This window comes from Electrophorus electricus, chromosome 16 (assembly GCF_041902795.1).
Source record: "Electrophorus electricus isolate QZ-2024a chromosome 16, ASM4190279v1, whole genome shotgun sequence".
NCBI lineage: Eukaryota > Metazoa > Chordata > Actinopteri > Gymnotiformes > Gymnotidae > Electrophorus > Electrophorus electricus.
Genome location: NC_137512.1, coordinates 12,756,122 through 12,769,054, shown reverse-complemented (window position 1 = coordinate 12,769,054; position 12,933 = coordinate 12,756,122). Strand labels below are relative to the sequence as shown.

Here is a 12,933-nt window from a genome sequence, read left to right as displayed (position 1 = left end):
GTTTGTTTGCCTTGCACTGACCACACCATATTTCTGTCCTGAGCCATAGACTCTACATATGTATTCATGAGCAAAACATTTAGGAGTTGTTTACTGTCACTCGCATAACTGCTCTCACTCCTCGTATTTGAACTGCGGCCCTGTCACGGTTCCCAAGAGAGTGGTCTTGGCCTCGGCTCAGGGAAACTTTAATTAAACGAAACCTTGATTTATCTCAGCAATCAGATAGTCGGGGCTTGATTAAAGCAGAAGGTGGAGTCATTCGTCAGAGCAGAGCAATCTCCAGGTCGACGGCAATTGGAGTTTGAGCCAGGGCAAGAGAAGCTTGTTCTACACTCATCTCAGCCCTGCTCATTGGCTGGGAGAAACCACTGAACCTCTCTCATTGCTGCCATTTGCTCTGCTCCATGTGTCATTGACCATTTACTTGATGAGTGGTGATAGATATTACTTACGTATGTACTGTGTGTATACATTGATGATGGCAATGTACAAATCATTACCATTGTACCAAATGCCATTATTGTGATGTCACTGCTATGACAGGCCACTGGAGTATGGGAAATCGAAATGCTTTTCCATCCACATGGATACAGTTGAAATACTCGTTTTGTCTCTTTTATTCTTTTCTCTTTTTTTAGTATACGACTGTTTCAACGTGTAGAGAGTGGATAGAAAGCAACACAAAAGGAATGTACTTCTAACCGCCCAGGACAAAATGTATTAATCTGGGAATCTACACCATGACCCTGAGTGGTAGAATACAGGATACATTTAAAACATCATGTGATGTGTACCATAATAGTAGTGACCACAATTGTTCGGTTTTCCGCTGAGGTTGAATAGTTGCTGTATGGCTGATCCATTATATTTACAAAGCGTTCAAACTCGTTCCAGTACCCGATCTGCAATAGGGAAAACATCTCTGTTATTATTTAAATTACAGCCTTTTTTTCTCCATATTAAGGCCTACTTTTGCACCACCCTCCCCCACATCCCCAACCCTTTAATATAATTATATTATGATATTGGTACAGAGAAGAAGCTATGACAGCTGCTGGAGATGTATAAAGCCATAATAGCATACTCTCATATAATTCTGTTCATTAAAACAGCACTTGGTGCCTGAGCAGCTATTGCCGGGTGTTAAATGGGAATAGGTGCATGTCTGATGTTTTTTCCTGCAGTAAACAAGGGCAAGAGCTTACAGTAGAGCTTTATGTGCCATACAAGTACTGAACGGCTCTCATATTTGCCTCTACACAATTCAGCATAGCAGGCAGACACTGAGAACACAGTCTAGCACTTAAATGCCATTCCCCATGCTACTCTCATGTATTCCAGACTCACTGGATGACCTCGCTCAAAGACAGGGGCAGGTTAATTTCCATTTTCAGTACACCGGGGGCAAGATGCGCTTTTTTTTGTTCTGAACTGTGGTCTATGTCAGTTCAGGATTGTGAAAAAAAGGTTTCGGAACCCTTTGGAATCTGGGATGCAATCCAATCTTCTAATCTAACTCAGTGTAGTAAATTAAGACAGTGGTATTTAACAAGAAACACAGTAGGTTACAGTGCCATATCTTTACTGAACACATGATCATTGATGGATAAAGTATTTGAACTTCTATGGCCATACCTACATAACCTCTACAGCACAGATCTCAGTGAATTTCTTTTCATTACTACATCATATAAAACTAGATGACATTAATATAATAACAGTTAAAGACATTAACAATAGAACAGAGCAAACCAAACTGTAGAAATTTAGATATCCTTCTCTCACTTCTAAGCAGAAAAGCAAATTGATATTTCCATCTGTGAAGGAGGGGATGTTTTCACAAATACAACCGATTTTCTAAAATGGTAATTCAAATGATCATCGATTAGCCTGTGCGCAGTCTACGCCATCTGAGAGGTGCTGAAAACTTCCTTTCATAATCATCATTTGACAAAGAATCTTCTCCTGTGAAGTCAGTCAGTTGTTAAGAAAATATAATCTCCTGTGTTGTTATTAAATATTTTCAATGCACTATTCTTTGTTTTGGTCAGTAGTCTCTTGAAAAATGAGTGAAACATAAACAGCATCTTTGTCATTTTACGCCATGCCCTCCACATTCCGACTGTCTCTGTGAGTAAAGAAAAGATTTTTCAAACCTGTATTAGATTTTAGAAATCAAGAATGCTCTCCCTGTCTTTGAAAGCTTGCCTGACCCTTGTTTTGTTCTCTTACCTTTCTCGGGCCACCTGTTTTCATCTCATAAACATCGATAGTGTAGTTTGATCTGCGCCCAAAACTGTCAAACTGGATGTTGCCGGTCATCCCGTGCAATTGGACCTGCAAGGAAGAAACCTGATGTCATAACAGCTGAATGACAGAACAAGGTCACTCAGCAGGACAATCATTTATGTTTGTATTTGAAGGGGTTTTGGGCTTCCTTGTGCCACTCATTCTAATGAGGTGTGCAGCCGAGTACTCTTGGGCCGGCCGGGTGCAAGCAAGGCAAAGCTTCCTACCATTTTGAGAGCCCTCTCGATGTCGATACCCTGACTCCATGGCACAGCCGGGTTGGCCAGGCAGTCCCCGGCACTGCCCCGCCTCGACACATCTACTCGCTGGCGTCTCAGATACCGGAATGCCTCGGCTATGACCAATATGGCGTCATAGGACAACGCGGATGTGTACTGCACAGAGAAAATGCAGGGATTGTGTTCCACTGCTTTTTTTTGTGCCGGTCCTTGGGAGCAACTGTCCTTCACAGGTCCATTTTCCTCTTTCACTCCTAATTATCAGGTCTTTTATGAGTCAACTCAGGCATATTAATTTGGTTATATTATCACTGTGAGCTAATATAAACTGAAAACTGTGTCCCCTAAGACTCCAGATGAGAACCTTCACTCTAGTTATCCCCTTGCACAGCTGTATAAACGTTTCAATTTATTCAAAAGCAATGTCCTGGTCCTGTAAGTGTATCTAGCTTACACTGTTCCATACAGAATAATTACAGTGAATCACCACATATAATCATAACTGGGCTTGACAATCACAAGAATGAAAGTACATTTCAGCATACGTTTAACAATCCTTGCCACTTTATTCATATTTACAAAAGTTCATTGTTTTCCCTTGCAGAAAGGGATTTAAACTGGATTCTAATTACAGTTGCGTTAAAATCTTTAGCTTTGTGAGGAGCAGGGTTTCAGTGCTATTGTTATTCAGGGGTGACGCCTGCAATTATGCTGCATCTCACCCAATGAGCCTTGAATGCCCTGGCATCCACTAATTTATGGTGAGCAATGTGTTTTTGTTTCCATTATGTCTTCAGAGAGATCCCAACATCAGCAATCTGACAGTCAGTATAAGAAAGTAGTGTCAAGGTCAGCTCCTTATTTTAGTTTGAAGAATTACAAAGTTTTGTTTTGGTTACTGTTACTCTTACAAGAAAACCTTGAAAAGCATTGATGTGTGTATGTAGGTGCCTGTGTGCTTTTAAAGTTCTACCTGAATAATTACTTTTAAGCATCCCCTGCAAATAACTGGCCTAGAACTTTCTTTGACCTGTTTACCAGTTTGATAAGACATTGCTCAGCCACTCTGTCATGAATAAACTCAATGAAGTGCCACTTAAAATCTATTTCTTTCCTGATTATTGTTTAATTAGATGTAAATTGAGGCTCTGGTTTTAATACAGCCTTGGGCTGGACATCAATATATTGACTACTTGGGGGAGGAGGAAGGGAATGAAGAAGAAAGGGAGCAGAGAAGGAGGATAAAAGAAAGGAAGGAAAAGAGAAAGAGTCATGATAAGAGGATATAGAAAATGCAAGAAAAAGAAAAAAATAAAAGCTGAAAAGAGAAAATAGTGAGGTTATGGAGGAGATAAAATGAGAAGGTGGCACATCTGTTTTTATTTGTATTTTTTTTGCCTGTGGTGTGAAAGGCTTACCTTCAGAGGAGTGTTTCTAGCTTCTGGGAATTCCCTTTCATCTAACCGGTCCCAACGTTGAATGAACTGCTGCACAATGGGGTTTTCAGGATTGATTATTTGAAAGCCACTTATGTTTGCTCCACCGTGATATACATTGTCCAGACTAACATTGGAGAAACCCTGAGGAGAGAGTGAGATAGATAGATAGATAGATAGATAGATAGATAGATAGATAGATAGATAGATAGATAGATAGATAGATAGATAGATAGATAGATAGATAGATAGATAGATAGAGTGAGAGAGAGAGAGAAATAAAGTTGCCATAAAACAGAGTGAGCATTGTTTATAAAATGGAGGCACTTGTAATACTGCAGCACAGATTTGCTGTTATTCATTCCTATATTATGAATATCAGTTATATTAGTTATATTATATATTATATATATATTAGTCAATTTAGATATATACAGTATTGATATACAGTATTCCCACTACAGCTAGCTCTCTCTATAGTGCCTTTCTCTGAACTCAAGGACACTTTACAATCAACACACAGATTTACATCCAGCCAACACTCCAGTGAGAAGCAGCATTTCATTATGCACAGCATATTCTCAACCAGAAAACCAGTTTCGTTGGGGACTGCATCAGGCGTTCGAAGAGGGAGAGCGGAAAACACCCAGGACAGAGCATCATCCTTCACTGGGCATGCAGACATACAGACACTGATTGACACACAATCACACCAGGACAATTTTTAGGGTAGCCAATTTTTACCTAACCTCCATGTTTTAGGACTGTGGGAGGAAACCACGCAGACGCAGCGAGAACATTTAAACTCCAAACACTCATTTTAACAGCCAAATTGCCTTGTTTTCATAATCTTATACAATAAGTATTCCTCAGTACTCCTGAGCCTCTTAAGAAGAAGGCATCTAAAAAGAATTGTCTATAAGAATAAATATATATTCATCAGAAGGCTGGCTTTAAAAATAGTAAAGCAAATAATTCTTTGGAAGTTACAGTGAAAGTGTTTTGCTTTTCAGTTCACTTCCCTATTCATAGCTAAAGTGGCATAATGTTTTGACAACTGCTCTGCTTCCAGCTTCATAAAATGGCATCGTGCAAAGCAAATCACACATGAGTCTCCAGTCTTGGCCAAACCAGAAATCTGCAGAATGGGCTTTTGCAGTGAACTTGTATTGCATGTGTGCAACTGACAGACTGACACTACAGCTTTAGAAAAAATGCACCCAAAAATTACAAATGAAAGATGAAGAAATCAAACTGAGGATTAAATATTGCATAATGCATTTTATTCCAGAGTTAAAGTACTTTATTTTAGAATTAAATGGTCACTATTTGTCAACTCATACCTTATTTAAATCATTATTAATGATTTATCACTGCACATACAGCAACCTTGCTGATAGCTGATTGAGAAACTCATTACATGTGTATGCTGCTACTGCTTTTTCAAAAACATGTAGATTTGCAAAACAAACAAACAACCCCCCCCCCCCAAAAAAAGAACCAAAACAAAACAAAAAAAACCTTGTAAGTTTTGGAAAAGGATATTTATGTGGGATTTTAATCACCAATTAGACTGTGATTAAGCCAAATGAGATAACAGAAGAACAGAAGTAGCTTCTTAATAGCAAACCTACAGGTGATGATAAATGATGAAAAGCTACGTTAGAAAGGTATGTATCTAAAACTAGTAGATCCACCATTTAAAGAGGTACATCTACTCACTGCCATCTTGCCCTTTTCCCTAAGCATCTCTAGTAGACTGGATCATGGCATGCCCTTTAAAAATCTGTGGTCACTCACCAGATTGGCAATGATGTAATGGTAGCCTCGGCTGTTCTTGCCCAGAGTGACGACCTGAGGGAGGAGAATCGATATTGGTCAGCTATTCATGTAACGGCCAACAGACAGAATTCTAGCCCTTTGGTAAATTCTCCCAGACCTGTTCACAAAGCCAGCTGCCTTAAACATGGCAGTGACAGAGCAGCTCAGTGCTGATGGATCGCTTTTCTTGACATGTGTATTGCCTGGCCTGTTGCCATGCTGTGAATAACAAGCCTCGCTTTAACTGGATTACATGGTTCTCTATGACCGTGTTTGAGTATCAGGATTATATTCAGATAGGATATGTCCACTTAAAAACGGAGGTGTAAATGCCCCCAAGACACATTAAATCCTCATCAGGACATAGCTTGATATGCATTTAATTCAGATGTTATAGAAATGGAAATCCTGAGCCACATTTGACAACCAAAAACGCTACAAAAACCTTATGTTACATGTGCAACAAGAGCCACTCCAGTGCAGACCAGATGAGCTTAATGGATTCCTTTAAAGACATCTCACAAAACTGTGACTTTTAAAGCAACATTCATAATTTACAAATAGCACGATGCTGGTAATCAATGCATTAATCAATGCATTCAGATAGGTTGTGGAATAAAGGTGTGCATGTGAGTTTTGTGAATGAAGAAACTATAATATTTCATTAATGTCAGTGAAACAGTTGAACATTAACAATCAGCATTAACAATCACATTTGTATTCCATGTTTTTATTTAAAAAAAAAAATTAAAGAATGCTGCTTTATCCCTGCTGATGTGGTCCAGAGAACATCTTGAGAGAGAGCAGAGCTTTGCTTCCACTGATCTCATCTGGCTGCTGAAATAGGTCAGACTATTCTGCCACCTGGCAAATTTGCAGTGTGCCACAAGAGATAGGCGGGGAAGCCGAGCCTGGCAGGGGAACAGGCTGCAAACAAGCGGTGGGACCAGCAAAGCCCAAGGACAGAGGTATGAGACACAGCAGGTCCAGGGACAGAGATATGAGAGACAGCTGGTCCAGGGACAGAGGTATGAGAGACAGCTGGTCCAGGGACAGAGGTATGAGAGACAGCTGGTCCAGGGACAGGGAGAGAGGTAACAATATGCTGAAAAAGTGCAGAGTAAACACCTAATGGCATGTTGCAGTGTGGAAAATGGGCTTTCATATGTAACAAACTCATTGCTTATTACCAATAGACAAGGCTTTAATGGTTGCAGCTTCTCAAACAAATATTTGCTGAAATCTGAATTCTTTATAATGCATGTTATTAATTATTTTATTCTAACTTAGATTAGTGGTCAAAAATAAATTAGTTGATTATGAGGTTTCCTGTGCACCTTGTTTGGTACATTTTTGGGTACACATCATTATTCAGCTGCCTAATTATCTAAGCATTTTGTAAGATGGGAAAATGAAAAAATGGGTCCCTCATGTCTGGTACTGGCCCACAGGTCTGGTTCTGAATCCATTTGCCATTTTCGACTCCTTTAGCTGCTGCTATAAACATGGAAGGCTGATGTTACAGCTGCGACACCTTGGATGAAGATGTCATGTTGGCCCCCAACTGACACACTGCTACTTGCTGTCCAACATGGTGTCCTTGACTTTTGACTCCAGCCAAGTGGGATTGGAGCCAGCAAGGGTATTAGCCATTTCCCACACACGGACACTGCAACAAGGCCTCACACACCTAAGCAGGAGCTGGCATGATGGATGCTGCCTCCCTACCTGCCTCCCAGCGGGAGCATGGCGCAACCTTCGCCTGGACACAGCCAGGGCTTAATGACATGGCACCATCCAATGACACTCACCTCTTGCGGCCCTGCAGTGCTGCTGAAGCTGTTTCTCTGTGAAAACCCAGCAGTGCACACCCCCGCTAATTAATTCGCCTTTCCAAATATGGAGCTGCACTCCACATCAAGCTAAGCTTTACCCTCCGTGTTCTGGCTGGCAGTTTAGCCCATCCCCTCACATTGAGATTTCTTTTGTCTTTTTGGTCATCCACATCAACCTTCAAATGTGTTTATAAACATTTCATCTTCAGTTTAATTTTATTAATATTTTATATTAGGACACCCAGGATTAGGGAGACGTAAGATATTGTAATATTTCATAACAACCGATTAGTGATGTCGGAATCCTTCTCATAAATAAAGATGATGGTTTGAGGTGGGATTACTCTTGTAGTAGCACCACTGAGAGGCATTAGGGGACTGGATTAGAAGAGCGGTTACAGTTAAAGTAGAGTAAATGCCACAAGCCTCTTCCACTGTGACTGTAATCTTTTACTTTCTTCTTAACATAGACATTTCTTCTTCATGAACATTTCTTCATGACCACCAGTCCAGGTCACCCCCTTGTCCTTCCCTGAAGGCGATGAAGTTTTCTGACCTTGAAAAGTTTCACTTCTCTGTCATAGGTGAAAACAGGCTTGGGTGATTTTGCACTCACCCTTAAGTTTCGGTTTATTTGCTGGATCCAGGCAGAGAGAGAAAAGCACATTGGACTTATGGAACAAAAGTCAAAGAAATACTACATTCGCTTTGGATGTTTGGATCAGGCCTTAGGTCCACTGGATCAGACCAGCTCAGCACTGACCTTTCACTAAAACGCCACTCCACTGTAACACCAGATCCAGATATTTGAAGATGTCTGCAAAAGGCCATGGAGCGGATGAGTGTGTAAACATACTCTCCTCACAAAATTATGCTTCCATAAATTACCATCAATATGCAAATAATATTTGTGATTGGGCTCTGGAAATTGACCTTATTACTTTTTTTCTTGAGAAATTCTGAGCCCTTCCAGAAATACTCATAAACTACTCTTAATCACTTCAATTTCTCAAAGGTTATTAATGGGATTGTGGGTCTTCTGAACACTATGATTTAAACCCCTCAGCTTTCTGAATGCTTGCCAATATTCTTTATAGCTTTACAACTGTTCCACCACAGGAATGATGATGATAATAGAAAAGAAATTATAATAGCCATAGCATGACTATCACTATTAAATCTATCACTATGAAATCCTCAAGATTAAAGTTCATATCCTGTTGTGGTGCTTCAAAGAAATAAGACTGAAAGTCAGAGACCATGAATTCCTCACCATCTGCTGTATTATGCCATCATACATATGGATTGTCTTATATTTGCAATGAAAGAATGTCAGCTAAAACCAATCTATGATGGCTCTTTACAGAGATCACTATAAAATGATTATACCCGACACAAAAAATCCTTAAGGACACAGACTGTGAAACCCCAAAATAGTTCTTCATGAGGCTTTTCTCCTGAGAGCCTCACCAAATGTGACACATTCAGGGGTTTGTTAAGGACATGCATTCATTCAAGTAAGACAAACCAGCGCAGCATCATGAGACTTGATGCCTCAGATGTGCTCTCTGTCGTCTTACATATCTCATTTTGGCCATGTCTCGAAAATAAAAACAAAAAGTGCTGCATCAGCAGTACTGATAGACGCAACAGATTCCATGTGGTCTGATTAATCAATAAACACCTCACATAAATCACCAGGGAGGAGGGAGGGGGGGGACAAATGTCCCTCCGACTCTCAATAAGCTTGCTAGAAAACTCACTTATCTTCATTTCTGCTCCCTCTGGCATGCTTTTATTCAGGGAGGCCAGGAGCATGAGTGTTCTCTGGGGGATACATTCTAATTAACTGGCAGGAATATCTTCAGATACCCTCTCTGCTTGGCAACCTGAAATTTATGCCTGAGTGGGCGGAGTACATTTGGATTCTTTCCAGGCTAGGAAATGTTTGCAAAAACTGCAAAAGTGAGCTCAGGCAAGGCCACTGGACTCGATACAGCAGCTCTTGGAAATATTACAAAGGTGTGCTATTTGATGCTTTTCTTTTTGATCCAGCTTGTACCTAAGACTAGATTCATATCTCCAGGGCATTTCCAACATAGACAACAATATCTCTTTGTATCATTCAAAATAAGGCATGATGCTGAATATGCTAAGCAGACATGATGAAGAAACAACCTTTCAAAGCACAGAGAGCTGTGGTGGGGGTGGGGGTTGGGTGTTTGGGTGTCCAGTGCTTAAAACTATCCCTTTAATCCCATTAGATTCTAAAGTTGAAGCACTAAATGGTCCCTTGAGCTAGAGGCTGTGGCAAAGCTTTTAAGGCCTCAGCCTTTGGGGGGGCTTACATCAAACAGAACTAGCTCACTGCTATTCCTGGCCTCTCTTGGATGGCCCAGTTTTTGCCTGCAAGTGACAATGTGCTGGGATGGGATTGCTAGTACCTTTGATTTCATCTGCAGTGGTTTTGTTTTATTCAGGCATAGAACAGAGAGTGTATAGATGGGGGAAGGCAGCAAAGATAATTAAACAGTAAAATCAAAGTAATCTGAAGTCCATTGTTTGTGCACTTGGTAGGTCTGTATTTCAGCTGTCAGGCTGAATTCCGTTGTTGAATTCCATCAGTATGGCATGCAGCTCTTCCTCCTGGCATCAGTTAGCTATCTCAAGGGAAGAGCTTACCACCTGGCTGTTTGGTTGATTTGTTTACACTATTGAGCTCTCAGTATTACACTAGATACTAAACTGCCATCCACTGGTATTAAAATGTCACCCACAAGGTGACATTTTGAACTAGACTGATTTTATAAGGACAGTGTCAGACTGTCCTTATAAACAATGAAAATGATTTAAAGTATACCTCAGAGTATTAACTACCAATGACCAGATCTGGTGAAACAATTTATTTTAAAGGAATGATTATGATCTTATATTCATATAATCATATATTATGATTTTTGGGATTTATCAAATAACATGAATCTTCTTTGCACAAATAGATGTAGCACTGTACTGTAGTAGTTTAATAAAGAAGCAGGTCATTACATAAAACTATTAATTGTAAGGAAATTATAACATTTTGCTCATTCAGAAAGTTGAAAATAATAGATACACAAGCTTGAGGAACAAGTAGACAATCCTTAGTTTTCCAGTGGTATTCACAGCAATGTCAGCATATTTCTTTTGTATTTTATTTCTGTACCTCATATCACAAATTCTATTGAGATTTAGACTGTAATCCTCTACTACCATATTCAAAGATTGCAAAATAATCTACCTCAATCTCCTCTATCCCTGCAGTGACATCCAGCACTGAAAGACACTGCAGATGCAAATTGTAGATGGCACATGCTGTATGACACATACATGGCTGAAATTCAGGTAGTCAACAATATAAAGTTGATCAGATGTTCTTGGATAAGGTGGTCTTTAAGGCGGTCAGACCATTTTTGATCGCATATTATGCCCCAAAATGTTTTAAAACCTGTCAAATACAAATGATAAAATACTCAAAGGTATTTAAAATAGGTCTATGAGGTAATGCTGATTTTTGCTTGTCTTGAACCCAGCCTTTGTCACCCCAGTGTAAAATTTCTTCATTCATTCCAAATCATGCAGACATGGTTCAATGGAAGAATCTCCCTGACAGTCTATATGCCTTTTCCCTCTCAGCCCTTGAAAGATACATGACATATAACAAATGAGAAGCAGCAGGATGTGTGGAAATGAGGGCTACCTTATTCACATGTGAAGAGCATATATTTCACTTTTACTAGCAGTAGAAGGATCTGTGTTGAGTAGAGAGCACCTGGAAGTGCCAGTGTGCTCCAATGCAGCTGGAGAAGCATTGGGAGGATTTCTCTGGAACAGGTCTGCCCTGCTGTTTGCTTCCTTTGGTCTTCCTAGCCTGGCATGCCCCATTTCTCTGGCTGGCATTACAAACTCCTTTGGTAACTTCGAGCAGCTTGTAAGCCTGAGGCCTGTCCCAGATGCTGTTCATTCACAGAGTCTTGTTCTCAAGGGAGGTGCTGAGTGGCTGTAAGCAACTTGTGTTCCGAAGCTGAGGGGTGGCTGCCATCCCATCTCAGGTGACTGACAGGTTCAAAGCATGTACACACACACACACACTGGATGCTAAATGCAAAACCCAGGCAGTCTCACTTATCCCTATGGCCTTAGATATTTCCTAAGTATATGGACACATAGTGAGGAACAAAAATTGTTCTGCTAGATGTGGCTTCCTTACTGAGAAGCTTACTGCGCTAGCCCTCCCCAATAAACTAGCCTTCCCCACTGAGCTAGCAATCCCCAGTGAGCTAGCCTTCCTCACTAAGCTGTAGCTAGCAGTGCACTATCTGGCCACGTATGGGTGGCAGGACATCTGGTATACTGTCAACTCAGGTGATTCCATCAAGGCTGAGCATGGGCCTGTAGTATGTGAGGTGCAGCTGAGTACTGGATAACTGGCCATTTTCAGCATGATGTGTGGAGCCCACAGTCTTTTAGAAATAAAGACTCAGGCCAATACTGTAACTGTCTGGAAACTAGAATTATTAAATAAACAGAATCAGCACTATAACTTGTTAAATACCACACAATTAGGTAGTGTGTGTATCAATATTCTAATATTTTAGCCAACTGAGATGCTGCTGTCTCTATCAATGGCTGGGACATAAAACACAAGAAATTATTAAAGAAAAAAGAGCAGGAAGGGGACAAGGTTAGAATGTGGAGATTGCTAAAGAATAGAAATGTTTATTTAACCTTTTGAAGATTAATGGCCTGGAAAGATTTAAAATGAATGAACACTGAGGGACAGCAAAACGTGAAGATAGCAGTAATCTAACATGGATACCAACTGCCATAAAAATCACAGAAGAAGAAGAAGATTTGTCCTCTTCTGTTCTGTCATGGTGTGCTGGACACCCTGCAGGAGGGACTCATCCACTCCGCCCCCTCCCACACACCTGCTATAGTCCCAATCATCCAATTATTGATTATTTCACACACCTGTTTCTTGTTTGCCCTCTTTTGAACTCCCTAATATATAAGCCCACAGGTACCTGCCATTAGTACTGTGCATTGCCAGTTATCCTGTGCCTGGAGCCATTGTCTGTACCTGCTTCCTGTGTTAACCTATACATCAAGCTAATACCACTACACTGCCAGCTTGTTTCTTTTTGAGTTTGCTTGAGTCTAGTATTACGGAGAATGAAGATTCTCTTGATTTTCACACAAATCTCGCTCCCTCTCTGCCGCCACCATCACGTTCATTTGTATCCATGGTCCGTGACTGAGATAACACTGCCT

General features: G+C 40.5%; 1 protein-coding gene across 11 annotated transcripts in view; it reads right to left on the bottom strand.

Annotated features, from left to right (window-relative positions):
- The window catches only part of gria3b (glutamate receptor, ionotropic, AMPA 3b), an 82,661-nt gene that overhangs the window by 24,651 nt on the left and 45,077 nt on the right, over positions 1–12,933 (bottom strand). For all 11 annotated transcript variants that reach the window (XR_014117518.1, XR_014117520.1, XM_081698877.1 and 8 more), the window contains exons 5-9: positions 5,768–5,821; positions 3,950–4,111; positions 2,520–2,687; positions 2,236–2,340; positions 798–905 (exon numbers count right to left, since the gene is read on the bottom strand). Coding sequence is in view for 9 of the 11 variants with exons in the window: in XM_081698877.1 (XP_081555003.1) it covers positions 798–905; positions 2,236–2,340; positions 2,520–2,687; positions 3,950–4,111; positions 5,768–5,821 (597 nt within the window). In the remaining 2 variants the exon portion in view is untranslated. The remainder of the gene's footprint in view (positions 1–797; positions 906–2,235; positions 2,341–2,519; positions 2,688–3,949; positions 4,112–5,767; positions 5,822–12,933) is intronic.